This window comes from Anoplophora glabripennis, unplaced genomic scaffold, assembly GCF_000390285.2.
Source record: "Anoplophora glabripennis isolate ALB-LARVAE unplaced genomic scaffold, Agla_2.0 scaffold645, whole genome shotgun sequence".
Lineage (NCBI taxonomy): Eukaryota > Metazoa > Arthropoda > Insecta > Coleoptera > Cerambycidae > Anoplophora > Anoplophora glabripennis.
Window position 1 is genome coordinate 69,119 of NW_019416865.1, and position 13,963 is coordinate 83,081.

A 13,963-nucleotide genomic window follows, 5' to 3' on the forward strand; every position below is an offset into this window, starting at 1 on the left:
TTGCACGAAAATCATCAGGATTAAGAGCATGCACTTTTTGGATATGGTAAGGGTGAAGAAGCTGTTCTCTAAGGATTCTTGCAACAGTGGTCTTTGGAACATTGGTAAAAGAAGATAATGACGTAATGCTAACTGTTGGATGAGCAGCAACTTCGTCCAGTATATTTTCCTCTACTTCAACTGTACGTGCTGTTCGCGGGGCACCCCTGTTTGCAGTAACAGGAGCAAGCTGACCTAAAGACATTAAAATTTATTTAATATCCATTTTGTTTAATAATAGTAATCGTATTTTACCAGTTTCTCTTAATCTTTGATCAATACGTTCGAAAGTTTTGCGTTCCGGAATCCTTCTATTAGGATAAGAATGCTGGTAAAATCTTCTTGCTGCCGAAGCATTACAAAGAGCCCGCCCGTACATTAAATGCATATCAGCATATTCTTCATTGGAATACTCCATATTTTATAACAAATTATGAGTTATGAAATGAGTGATGAAAGCCAACCACGATTAAATCTGCATTTCAATTAAATAAAATCTCTCAAATTAAATGGTACCTTCCTCTTTAAACGGGTTTATATAAAAAAATATCTATTTTATGGATATTCAACAAGTATACCTTTTTTACGTAAAATACCATACATTTTTATAAAATGATGGAAAATTTGGGGTATAGTGGAACAAACATTTTTTTTCTAGAAATTTTGGTGGGGGTGCTTTGCCCCCGGGCCCCCATAATTATTATCGAGGATTTCATATTATGATCCAAAGCAGCTTTAAAAATTATAGATCCAGGCAAAAAATTTTCAAAATTTATTGAAAAATACAAAAGTTATAGCAAAAAAAACATTTTTAATTTTCAACTTCAAGAGCTAATAACTCTACAGGGTGAGCCCGGAGGAAAAAATTTTATATGAACTTGTGACATTATTTTCTCATTATCTATCCATATCCGAGGGATTGCCCACCATTTCCGGGACACCCTGTATATATTTTTACGAGTTTTTATTTTGAATGTCTTAAATTTTTTCATTTTTTCAATTGTTTTAATTTTTTTAATTCCTCTTTCAGAAAAAACAGTTTTTTCCAATTTTCCTGTTTGTTTCGGAATTGTTAATTTCTGCCCGCAAAATATGCATCATTGAGTAACTCCTGCAAGAAAAATGGCGTTGTTGGGCAAGGGATATTAGCACGGAGGGTATTCCCGGGCACGTAGGATTCCACTAAAATATAGCGAAACGGTCCTCGCGCGGCGAAAACAAAACGGCAGACGTGCGGCTAACAAGGCTGGACCTATTTATGATTGTGTGTGTGAATAACGAGTGTTTGGGCCGGTCATATATAGTGGCGGTCCCGCTGGCTCCTTTGGAAGTCCGAAGACAGCTTTATAGCCGCGATTTCGGTGAGCATGGTGACCGGGGCGCTGCTGGTGGTCGCCCTCGCGGTGGCCCCCATCGCATGGGCTGCTCCCATTTTCGATTTGGTAGGTACATTTATAATATTCGTTGTTTGCACTGCTTCGCGTACACCAATTAACAATTTCGTTATAGGCGGGACAGGTATTAAAACTTTAGGTTCTTTTTTTCGTTATTTTCTGTTGTCGTATATTAAGTAACGCTCTTGGTAGGGTAGATCCGGGGTGATGACCACAGCTTCTGTTAAAAGCTTGCGAGCAGTAACTTTTATAATAATTTTTTATAATACATGTTATTGAATCCTGTGCAATTTTCATGCATGGTAGTTGTGTTAATCTCAATGTTACGTCATTTTCATATTTACTAATAAATTCAACACGTATTCCTCTATAAAGGGTGTTTCAGTTCGAGTGAATCAAACTTTAACCACAAATAGAATTCAATAAATAATTCAGCATTGCCTTGTAAAGCAAGGGTCTAAGTCCCACCGTTTTCACTGTACAGGACCGTATTAGTCGGTTGTAAAAATCATATTAGTTACGAAATCTTTGGTATGCTTATAACAAATTGATTCAAAGGACCCCGCACAAATCTTATGGAAATTCGGTCCCGGTCAAATTCGCTGAATTTTTGATATGTGATAGAGTTCATCATACTGGTCAATTGTCTCAATGGTCACAAAGCTCAAAAATGGATAGTTTGGCCGGTACAGAGCTTTAAAGCTCCGATATCCTCCACGGATTTATGTATATGCGCAGTGTGTATAGACTTTTGAAATAGCCTATTTCATTTTTTTATTATCTAGGTTTATAATTTTGAGGTTGCTGAATTCAGATCTGTTGTTAGATTTTCAAAATTGACAGTTGGCAGCTGTCAAATAGCTGTCAATGTGCTATAATAAAGCCAAAAACTTGTTTTTTTATGTTTTATCTTTCTTTTTTTTTTAGTTCGATAAGTTCAAAGACGATATCAAATCAATAACAATGACTATTGGCAGCTGTCATTTAGCTGTCAACAATTCTTCAAAGTCCGGTAATAAAGTCAAAAAATTATTTTTTGTTTATAACTTCAAGTTTTTTAGATAAGTGAATATAAATATGATATAAAATTATGTAGTCATCAGCTTACAGCTGTCAACAAGCTGACAACTAACTGTCAAAATGCAATAATAAAGTCAAAAAGTTACTTTTTTTAAAAAGCTGTAAGTTGCTTAGATCACTGAGTTCAAAAGTGATAAGTCATAAACTTATATCATGTTTGATTTCTTATCCACAAAGTTAAGCACAAAAAATAAGTTACTACCTTTTTTATGTAGAATTGTCCACGGAATCTAAAAATGAATCCCAAATGATTATTGGGCCATTGGCGTAGAAAGTGGGGTAAAAAAATCCCAGTTTACCATCCATTCCTATGCCACTGACCTACAAAAAATTGTAAATTTTACAGTAAATTATGCACATGTATAAATATTAACACCAGACCAAATTTGAATCAATTTGTTATAAGCATATTAAAGATTTCGTAAATAATATAATTTTCACAACCCTGCACCATGAAAACGGTGAGACTTAGACTCTAGCTTTATAAGGCAATTCTTAATTATTTATTGAGTTCTATTTGTGGTTAAAGTTTGATTCACTCGAACTGAAACATCCTGTATACAATGAAGATGCGTGGGTTGGAATAAATTAATTTAAAATTAAGGGGTTTGTTTTTTGGAAAAAACGCTACGTCGATTTTTATTTTTGGTTGGGGTTTTTCTGATGGTAAATTCATGTTACAGGATGACCCAAAAATAAGTTACGACAACGAACTTCATTTTTTCAGATGGAAATACCTATTTTTTATTTCATTTATGAATTTTGCACCGAATTCTAAGTATGTTTCACGTACCATACATGGACTCAAAAGTTATCGAGTTTACGATTAATTAATTTATTCATTAATCAAACATAACTCATTGCGTTTTAGTGATACATGCAAGTGCCGAACTTTGTGAGTGCCTTCTTTATAACGAGTTCGACAAACTTTTCCTCTTCGAAAATTTTCGGTGTTGCCGCGTTTTCCAACGAGAGATTCCGGGAATTGTCGTTCTGACGCTGTGCTACAATGCGATATATGCACTTTTCTTTTTTATCGGAATGGTAAGTTTTTATGATAAAACAATAAAAAAAAATTTGTCCGACAAAGATCATGCCGCGTTCCCATTTGTCCACCATCCCCAAAATGTCAAAATGGCGTCATTATGTATCCTTATACATGCAAGTTTCATTTTGCGTAAATTGCTTAAGTAATTTGGTGAAACAAACTTTGGTCAACTTGCCCGACAAAAATCATGCAGCGTACGAGTAGTCCGATGCTCTAAAAATGTCAAAATGATGAGATTATGTTTCCTCATACATGCAAGTCTATTTTTTTACATTTTGTAATAAAGTATTTATTACAAAAAAATATGCGTCCAACAAAAACAACACCACAAATTAATAAAAATCGAACTTTTTTTAATTACTTAAATAATTTAAAAAAATTATAAAATATAATAAAAATAAAGTTTCAAACTTTAACTTAATAATCAAAATTTTATTAAATGCGAATTTTTCTAATATTCCAGTCATGATATGGAAATATCATCGGTATCGTACTTTTTCGTAGAGAGAGGTACATGATAAAAATGTTAAATTTAGGTATATTTTTTATAAATGTAAAAACGCAATGCTCTTTATATAATAAAATATTATTACTAGATCTTAAATAAACGTATTTCTTAAATAAAGAGGCTATTGATAAAAAATAGAAGTATTGATAAAATAATTATTTAAAAAAAGTCATTGTTACTTTAAGTTTCATTTATAATAATTGTTATAATTTGTTATAAAATACTGAATGAAAATTTAATTTAATATTTTTGTACTTTTTTTTTATTATAATAGAGTAAATGAAAAATGAAAAATAGATGCTAGGGTTTACAGATAAAATGAGATTTTGTAATTATTGATTAATATTAAATAGCATTTTTTTCTTTGTATTTCTCATTTTTCAAGTGGATACCTTGCACTTTTTATATTAAATTGCTTATTAAATGGTTGTAGTATAAAATTAAAATACATTTTTTGTAGTAAATTATTTCTAGAAATGATAGTTATTTAATATTTCTAGATGAACGAATCGAAATAAAAAAATTATCAAAATGTAGAATTGCTATTATTGCTATTATTTTTGGTTGATTCAAAGATTAGAATAATATAAATTACCATACTTACGTAAAATATTTTTGGTCAAAGATTAAAATACTAACATTATCTTCCTAACGTTCATTTTTTTTTTATTATAAATGCACATTCAACAAAAGCACCTGTTAATAAAAATTAAAACAGTAAATCCTTTTCATATAAAACTAATAATAATAATATAATTTCAGACTTATTCGTTTTCAAAGAAAGATTTTACCCATAAAAAATAATATTCTTAGATTTATTTAAAAATATTTAAAAAAAGTTGGGATTTTAGTTTCCGATGGAAATTATATTATTACGTCACTTCGTGATTGTATACGAAGGATTTTAAATTAAGTAAGTGTGTGTAGAAATATTTTGGAGTATGTACTGTTTATCTAAATAGAGAAGTATAAAACATATGAAATTTCTTAACAATATTTTTTTTTGTTTTTTTGTCGGACATAGATATTATTCATGTATTACTTTTGTCTTTTGTCCGACATGCATGTGTGAGGAAATATGATCTCGTCATTTTGACTTTTTTGGGGCACCGGACTACTCATACGCTGCATGATTTTTGTCGGAAATGCAATGAGTGATGTCCTGCGGACTGAGAACAGCAAATCAAATTAAATGTCCTGACAATAGGCAAATCGAACTTGGTTTCGTAATTGTCTCTTACGTGGCCAAAGTCTCCAAACATTTTTTCTATCTTACTCACTACCGATCGTGTAATAGGCCGGGTACTTATCATTAAACAATTCGCAAACTTCAGCTTATGTTCTAGTTCTGTGCCATATCCTACCATCATCAAAATTTCTATTAGTTGCTTCTCAGTTAAATGCACTGTTCTTTCAAACTTTACAACTGCACTTGACAATTACTTAATTTAAGTCAAATTGTCATACAGTTTTCTTGCGACTAAACGATGAGAAGTCGACAATCAACATGATCAGAATTAAGAAAAAAACAAAATAAGCACACAATTGAATGTTTTGCTCGATTTAGAAAAAAACCCTCAGAAATCAAGTGGATAATATACTGCTCCACAACTGAACTGGATATTAAAAAATATTAATTCAAAAATATTGTTAAAATTATTACACTGCATACTGACAGTGGAGTCAATATTTTTTGCTGTTTTTTCTTTTCCTGTGTGGTCAACAAATTGAACATTTAATTTGATTTGTTGTTTTGTTTTATTAATAAATAAATAAATAGTAAATTTCTCGATCACTGTTGACTATACGTATAGGACATGGTAGGTACAATATACTTAGATTTCAGAGCAGAATTCAAAAATGAAATAAAAAATAGTTATTTCCATTTGAAAAATTAAAGTTGATTGTCGTAACTTATTTTTGGGCCACCCTGTATATATGAATTTATCATCAGAAAAACCGCAGCCAAAAATAAAAATCGACGTGTCTGTGCGTTTTTCCAAAAATAAACCCCTGAATTTTAAATGATTTGTTCTAACCCACGCGCCCAATTCTGTTGTTAACGATACAAAATCGACTTGCGATCCTTTTTCTATTTATCGGTAGTCTTTTTTAACCTTCAACGACTCCTTTTTCTATTAGTTACGAAAAATTATTGAAATACAGGTTTTAATACCTCTAACGGCTACAAAACAAAAAAAATCGTAATGTTGAAAAGTTTATATATAAAAAAGGTCCTAGTGCTGATGGAAAAGGTGATGTGTTTATAGACCAATTTCGCTAATTTGTTATCTTGATAAAGCTTTTGAGGTCAGCATTTCCGAGGAATTATTCTTTATGGTAAATATTATACCTGTTTTTAAATATTTTATGAAGAGTTGAGTTTTAACAAACATTCTACCTTTTATTCAGGATACGTATTTTTCTATGATTGTGATTGTACTTTACTCTGTGTCTGCCGATACAGGGCGATTCACAATTCAGTACAAAGAATTTAGGGGCGTATTTTTGAGGTCAAAATAAGACTTTTTTTCCCAATAAACGTTATCCACAAATGCTTAGTTTTATATACACAGGATATAATTTTTTTTTATTTTTTAGAAATAATTTACAAACTTTGAATGTTGCCATAAAACTTGGGGTTCAGTGGTTTTTTAGGATGCTAAATTTAAATATGGAATTGGTTTTGACGCTGCTTATAGAGGGAGCTACCTACATATAAGGGTATGCTTGAATTAAATTGGCCCTAACTTTTTTGCTACCCTGTACATTGACGTTTCGTATAAGTGCGATTATTCCCCTATCAATTTTAAGCACTTGGTCGAAATCTCTCAGGCCAACCATTTCCGAGGTATTGGCTATTGAAGAGTTAAATGCACACATTTACAAATTTTGTCAATTATTTACCGTGAAAAAATTTAAAATTTATTTTAACCATCTAATCAGTAATGATCTTGAATTTTAGCTGTTTACATTAATTTCATACAAGTAACCGTTTTCGAGAAAATCACGCTGACTAGTGACAATACTACCGTTTAGTCAGCAATAATTTTCTCGAAAACGGTTAGTTGTATAAAGAGGTAAAATTCAACATCGTTCCATTACTAATTAGATGGTGAAAATAAATTTTAAATTTTGTCACGGTAAATAGTTATTAAAATTTGAAAATATGATGTGCATTTAACTCTTCATCATCCAACGGTTGGCCTAAGAGATTTCGACCAAGTCTATCTTTTTTGCTTAAATTTGATAGAGGATTAAACGTACTAATACGAAACGTCAATGTACAGGGTAGCAAAAAAGTTAGGGCCAATTTAATTCAAGCGTACCCTTATAGGTGGCGCCCTCTAAGAGCAGCGTCAAAACCAATGATATATTTAAATTTATCATTCTAAAAAACCTCCGTACCTCAAGTGTTATGCCAACATTCAAATCTGTTTGGAAATTATTCCTAAAAAATCGAAAAAATAAAAAACTTCAACACCCTGTATATCGAATAGTAGGTAAGCATTTGTGGACTCACGTTTATAGAAAGAAAAGTCTTATTTTGATCTCAAAAATTTGCCTCTAAATGCTTTGTATTGAATTTTGAATCACCCTGTATGTAACCAATTGTCTAAGACATAAAAATAATTTCCAACTGTTTATCAGATATATGTAGGAATATTAATTATTGAAAATATAGGACAGTTGTTGAGGCGAAGGCTCATCGTTTGTGTTGCTGCCAATGGTGGACATTTTCAGTTTTTTGTCTGGCTTGCTGAGAACCGTTTATGATTCGTTGTCTTAAATCTACATGAAATACCTATTAGAAACTATTTTAAAATTAAATATGATAAAAAAAAAATTATAACTCGAAATTGATTTGTTGTGCGAAGAAAATGCGAGACCTTTTTTATTAAATATAACAGTAAATTAAACGAACCTATTAATTTTTCTGAAAATCCAGTGGCGTAGTTTCTCTGAGGGTTTTAATAACAAAGCTCCTCTGAATCTCCGTCATTGGTTGACAGATTTATATAGAAGTATACCGAATTATTACCTTTAATTAGTTACATCATTTGCCCAAGATTTCGTCAATCTACGTCAAACTTCAGAGATAATAGAAAAATGTAATATTTTTCAAAAAATTTAACGCCCCCTATCTTGGAAACCAGTAACTTTAGGGCCCTGGTTTATTAAGGCTTTTGGGCCTTTAATTTATGACATAAATTTAGGATACAACCTCTACATTATAGACACTATTTCTGTTAACAACAGTAATTTGTCATTTTATAATTACTTAGTAAATTAAAATTAAAAGTATTTTTTTTAGCTGATTGAGCCGTTAGCGTACAAATAAATAAAAAAAACATTTGCGGAATAAATATGTAGGTATAGTCCTTCCGAAGTCAGTTGAACATGTAAAAAACGCCTGGCAATAAAATTTAATGAGTTACATAGGCGTCCCTAAAAAAGTTTTCTGATAAAGGTAATTATAATAATTTGCATATAATGAGCAGAAAATTTCTATTATATGTTCATTTGGCCAAAAACAAATTTTAATTATTTATGTCTTCAAACATTTTATTATATTGATGGTAAATTTCGTTTTGTTCCGTTTCAAAAGGTCTCCAAAATGCCATGTTGTAATAATATTATTTCTTCCTTTCGTAATCAATGATTAATAGAAGGTGCGTATAATAAATTAAAATTACCTGAATCACACCAAATTCCGCATTGCTGCACTGCACTGCTGGGCAATTTGTCGACCACTTGTCAACGGCTGAGATTTATTGCCCAGTGGCCCAATGCAGCTGTATTTGTATTTCGTTTGCCCGCGCTAGCATTCTTCAACTGGGCCACATATTTCTGCCACCTCCACGTTTAGTTCGACCAGACCTGTATATGGCTATGGCTAAATAAATATGGGAACAAGTTTTTCAAATATTTCCGTGCCAAGTTGCTTTGTCAGCGACCAAACTTGGTACATACTGTCACACTAGTTCTTCAATTGTGATCGGAAAGACTATACCTATTGGCTTGTCACGATTTGATTTATTTGTGTTTTTCAGGGACTCTGCGGAAGCTGGTGGGATTACTGCGACGATGAAGATGATTCAAAAGAGAGTTCGGGCTCTCCTTCAAGTGCTGGAATTGCCATTCATAACGCCGTGGTGGTAAATGTCAGCGGAAACATAGGAACACCAGGAAATGGGGCCCCTGGAAACGGGGCTCCCGGAAATGGGACTCCTGGGAATGGCGCAATGAGTAGCAACATGCCAGCAGGTACAACGATGGCGGCAATGACGACAATGGCAAGCGGTTAGATCTGCATAACGCTCCGTGGAACGCCTATTAACAGCATCTATATATTTTTTAGTAAAAAATAAATTAACAACTTTATAAGATGTATCTAACAACGTTTTGAACAATTTCAGAAATATTAATGTATAAAATAGGACAGAGGCACTTTAGGTATCAATAAACTGTAAAGATGATTAAAGAGTTAACTCATATCATTTAACTCTCAAACAATATATTTTAAGCCCGGGTCATAGCTTTACCCTGTTGTCCCTTGCGCGCCGCCTATGTTTCACTTGGGTCGTTAAGGTTTTTTGGCATAAAATGGTTTAGGGAACATTCCCTGCAGTTAAAAGAGACTTAAAAATAGAAAACATAAAATCATAGTTTTATTCTTAAGAAAAACTGACACAAGGATTCACGCTAAAAGAGACTCGAAGTTCCTTCAATGCGTCAGCACAGATGTCTCGCATTACTATTAAGTATTATTCACCGGCATAAAGATATGTAATGGGGCAAGCCTTGGACCCGAATACAATTTAAATGTTAATAATACGAAAAATGGTATCTAGAGCGATAGACCAACTCGATATGGTAGCAGGCTGCAATAGGGAATATGACAGCATAAACCGCATATTAATAGTGTGAAAGCCACTGCAATTTAACTTAAATAGACTTACTGTACAGCGGTAGTTTATTTAAGATAAGGTAAATAAAAAATGTTTCATTCTTAAATCTGAACGGAACTATTCCTCAGCCCTGTATATTAGTCAGCTGTTGATAAGTTATCAGCAATATTGACAGGAAAGTGGAAATAAAGTCACGTTTTGATTCATTGGTTCCCACTTTGCTTTGAACTTAAGCAAACAATAAACAATTACATGCAAAGTTATTAATAGATCATTAATTGCAGGTGCTATGTACATATATCACACTTCACAAGTTATTTCATTTTATTAAATTATGTGAACAATATTTAACGTGAATAAAGTGATCGAGAAACGTTGAGCCTTAGCAAAGCAGTCCTGTATCGAAACATTTTGAGACGGTACAGGTGTACAAAAAGAAAAATTGTTTCCGTTCGCGATTCGTAAGAAATTCAAGAATATGACATTCAGTCGATGATCTATGCCATCTTCGACAAACTAGATCATAAAATATTCCACACTTAAAAATAACAAAATCTGTTTTTCATGCAAATTACATTTTTTTTGAATATCCACCTAAAAAGAATTCACGTCATACAGAATAATTTGGCATTTAGGTCAACCTAGCATAAAGAAGTTCCAAGAAATCATGTATACAGGGTGGCCACTTTTAAGGTTTACACCATTAGTATCTAGAGCAATTACATGTTTTGTTAAATTACAAAAAGTTGCATATTTTCATGCCATTAAATTTCGAGTTCAACAATGTATAATACTTGGGTGAAAAAATTTTATTAAGGACCAAAAAACTTTACAATTTAAGATTTATTTAATTTAATCGTAGTTGCCATAAAAAACAAAGAAAAATTTTGGCAGTTCTGCTTAAAAGTAAACAAATTCATTTACTGTTGTAAATAAATGCTGAAGTGTTTTTATTACTTGTTTATAATGGCATAATGGATATGTATAATGGTTACATGCAATATAACAGAAATTCAATGGCTGACAACGTTATGAAGAGATATGTATGCTAAAAGAAGGCAACCAAATGGGAATATTTTTCAAGGCTTATACAAGCGATTACAAGAATATGATACTTTAAAGAATGTAAGAAATCATGTTGGTAATGGAACTGTAAATGAAATTAATGTTTTGGCACAAATTATCATATATCCGGAAGTATCACAACGACAAATGACATTAGAATGTAATTTATATAAGTCGGGAGTTAAAAAATTTTAAGAAAACATAATTATCATGATTTTAAAATCGAACCAGTTCAAATACTGCAAACATTGCATCCTGAAGACAATCAAACGAAGATTGAGGGTAGATCCAGATTTAACTGTTAAAATATTATGGACTATAAATTGTATGTAAATTGAAAAATTTGAAGTGGTTTCAGTAAGAGCTGGTCCTCATAATACCGGAATTGTTAAACTATTTTTGGCTGAACGTTTTAATAACTCCTGGATTTTAACTCATGGTTCTATACACTGGCCACCAAGGCCCCCTTGTTTAAATCACTTGGATTATTTACTCTGGAGATTTGCAAAGAATAGAATTTATGATAGACTAGTCCAAGGTGTATTGTAAAATAGCAGAAGTGCTTCAATTAATTCCACCGGAAGCAGTTCAAGATTCAGTAAGAAACGTGACCCGCAGAATACTTCTTTGCATCGACTGCGATTAAATTAAATAAATCATAAAATTGATGTTTCTGGTTATTAATAAAATCTCTTCACCCCTATATTATACATCGTTGAAATTTAATACTTCAAATCAAATATGGCATCCACAAGGAAATGAAAAGTTGGTTATAAAAATATAAGGATCTAGAAGGCCTAGAAAATATTTTAATCTTCTTAAAATATAGAGGATATGATTTTATGTACGTATCGATTTTCATTACTCTACTTTCAAGAATAAAAAAGATATGGAAGAAAGAAGAAAAACCAAGTTTACAGTAAGTTTATTTCAGAGGCATAACTTCACAAGGGAACTAGAAAAACATTTTTTTTTTATTATTGTTTAATGACCGTCTTTGTGCACTAATTGGTCCTATTGGTCCTCTATCAAACTATGACGTTACCAGAACAAAATACAAAATCGCCCATAAGAATAAAGTAGCGTCAACGAATGTAATGGAGTTAATTTTCATAATTAAATTATAGATATTTGCTCCTGTCAAAGCAAAGTTTTTGATTATTGTTTTAGAAGATTTATATAATTTCTATTAGATAATTTTAAACAGATTACTAAACAGTAATATCGTCAAGACGACTTTGTGATTCGTGATATTAGATTTTATGTTTTATTTTTAACATAATCTTCCTTAACTTCAATTGGGCGAAAACCGTCAGAAAATTTTACACGATGGGTACACTGTAAAAAAATTTCACTCAAATTTCACTCAATTTTACTCAATAATGTATCAATTTCTGGCCACACCCGAGTACAACTGAGTGAAACTATTGCATCAGAAATGAGTGAGTTTTACTTAAATCCGACTTTTGACTCTATTTTGAGTATATATAAAACCAATTTAGAGTTGACTTTTTCTCTAATATGATTTAAACTTAATTATTATTGAGTCATTTTTATTCAGACTCGGTTTATAATTAACTAAATATAGAGTGCAAAAATAAATCACTCATAAATGATTAATTAGTATATACAGTGTTGAAATTAATTCACTTCGCGGGGCCTCCTCTTGTCCTGGCTGAGACCAGCCAGCTGAGATCCGCCGCCGCCGGCTAACACCTGTTCTCCTGGCGATCACGCTTTTCTGGAGCATCTAACGGGCCCCTATCGACTGTGGTCGAGATTACAGAAGCAATATGTAAGTGGTGTCATCTTCACGGCGCCATTCAAGTTAGGCACTAGAAATTAATATACATTTAAACTCACTCAGTAATAAGGACATTTACTCTGATTTAGGTACAAGTGCCCCAAATACGAGTTTACGTTAAGAATTTATTTAACGAGTACCTATATTTGAGTGAAAATACAAATGAGCAAAATGTATCACTCAATATTAGCACTTTGATAATTTTACTCATCTGTGATAATATTTCAGCTAAAACTGAGACTCACTGAAATACTCATTAAAAAGATTCTGTAGATAAATTCGTATTTGGTGCACTTGTAGCTAAATCGGCGTAAATGTCCTCATTATTGAGTGACCCCACCCCATTCTATGGTTGTCGTGCGTTGGCTTTGTCTATTCCCATCGTCCCCATCAGGTCATATCGTGGTGTGTTGTATGGCGTGTAGTGCTGGACAAATGTCCGTTAATCGAGACCTAAAATATTGTTTCTAAAACAAATCTGTGGCACTATGGCAGCTTAGTAGTTTATGGGTTTAATACAATGATGTACGTTTAAATTAAAATTTAAAGAGAATATAAAGTGGTGCAAAACCACTCCAGATATTAATGAAATGGAAGCAACGGCGGCTGGCGCGGAGGAACTGTGGGGCGCCTCCCCCCTTTGGAAATTTTCATAGTACAAAATTATTCAATAATCCATATAGATTAAAAGCTGTAGGTTACTCTCGCTCCTAGACTCGGCCGCGAAAAGAGGCGTACGGTATTATCAAAGGCTTTCCGAAGGGCCGCTCGGTCCTTTCTTTATCCAAACGTCATATTCTGAAGGCGATCAGTTCGCACTTTCCACTTTAAAAAGAGTCCTCGCCGAAAATCGAGTTTTTTCGGTGGGAGTGAGATACCTAAAGTAGGTATATCCGTCAGTGAAGACGTCAAAATAAATTTTGTCATTTGACGCGTTTTTCCGGACGATCGAGCCACGGTGAGTCGTTACATTGCCGTTAGGCATCGGTTTCGATCTTTTAGAGATGCACCTTTGGCGACAAAACTTGATTTGAACCAAGGACATTTAAATAAAGGGAACTTATTTATTTACATTTCTGGATGATGCCTCGTTTATTCACAGTCTAATTGTAT

The 13,963-nt window shown here is 32.5% G+C and overlaps 1 protein-coding gene across 1 annotated transcript; it reads left to right on the forward strand.

The window, feature by feature from the left end:
- The first annotated feature begins 1,323 nt into the window (after positions 1 to 1,323).
- On the forward strand, positions 1,324 to 9,527 carry LOC108912392. Its single transcript, XM_018717597.2, has 2 exons — positions 1,324 to 1,481; positions 9,124 to 9,527. The coding sequence occupies exons 1-2, from the start codon at positions 1,407 to 1,409 to the stop codon at positions 9,376 to 9,378; spliced, it is 330 nt and encodes a 109-aa protein (XP_018573113.1). The 5' UTR covers positions 1,324 to 1,406; the 3' UTR covers positions 9,379 to 9,527.
- Positions 9,528 to 13,963: the final 4,436 nt, after the last annotated feature.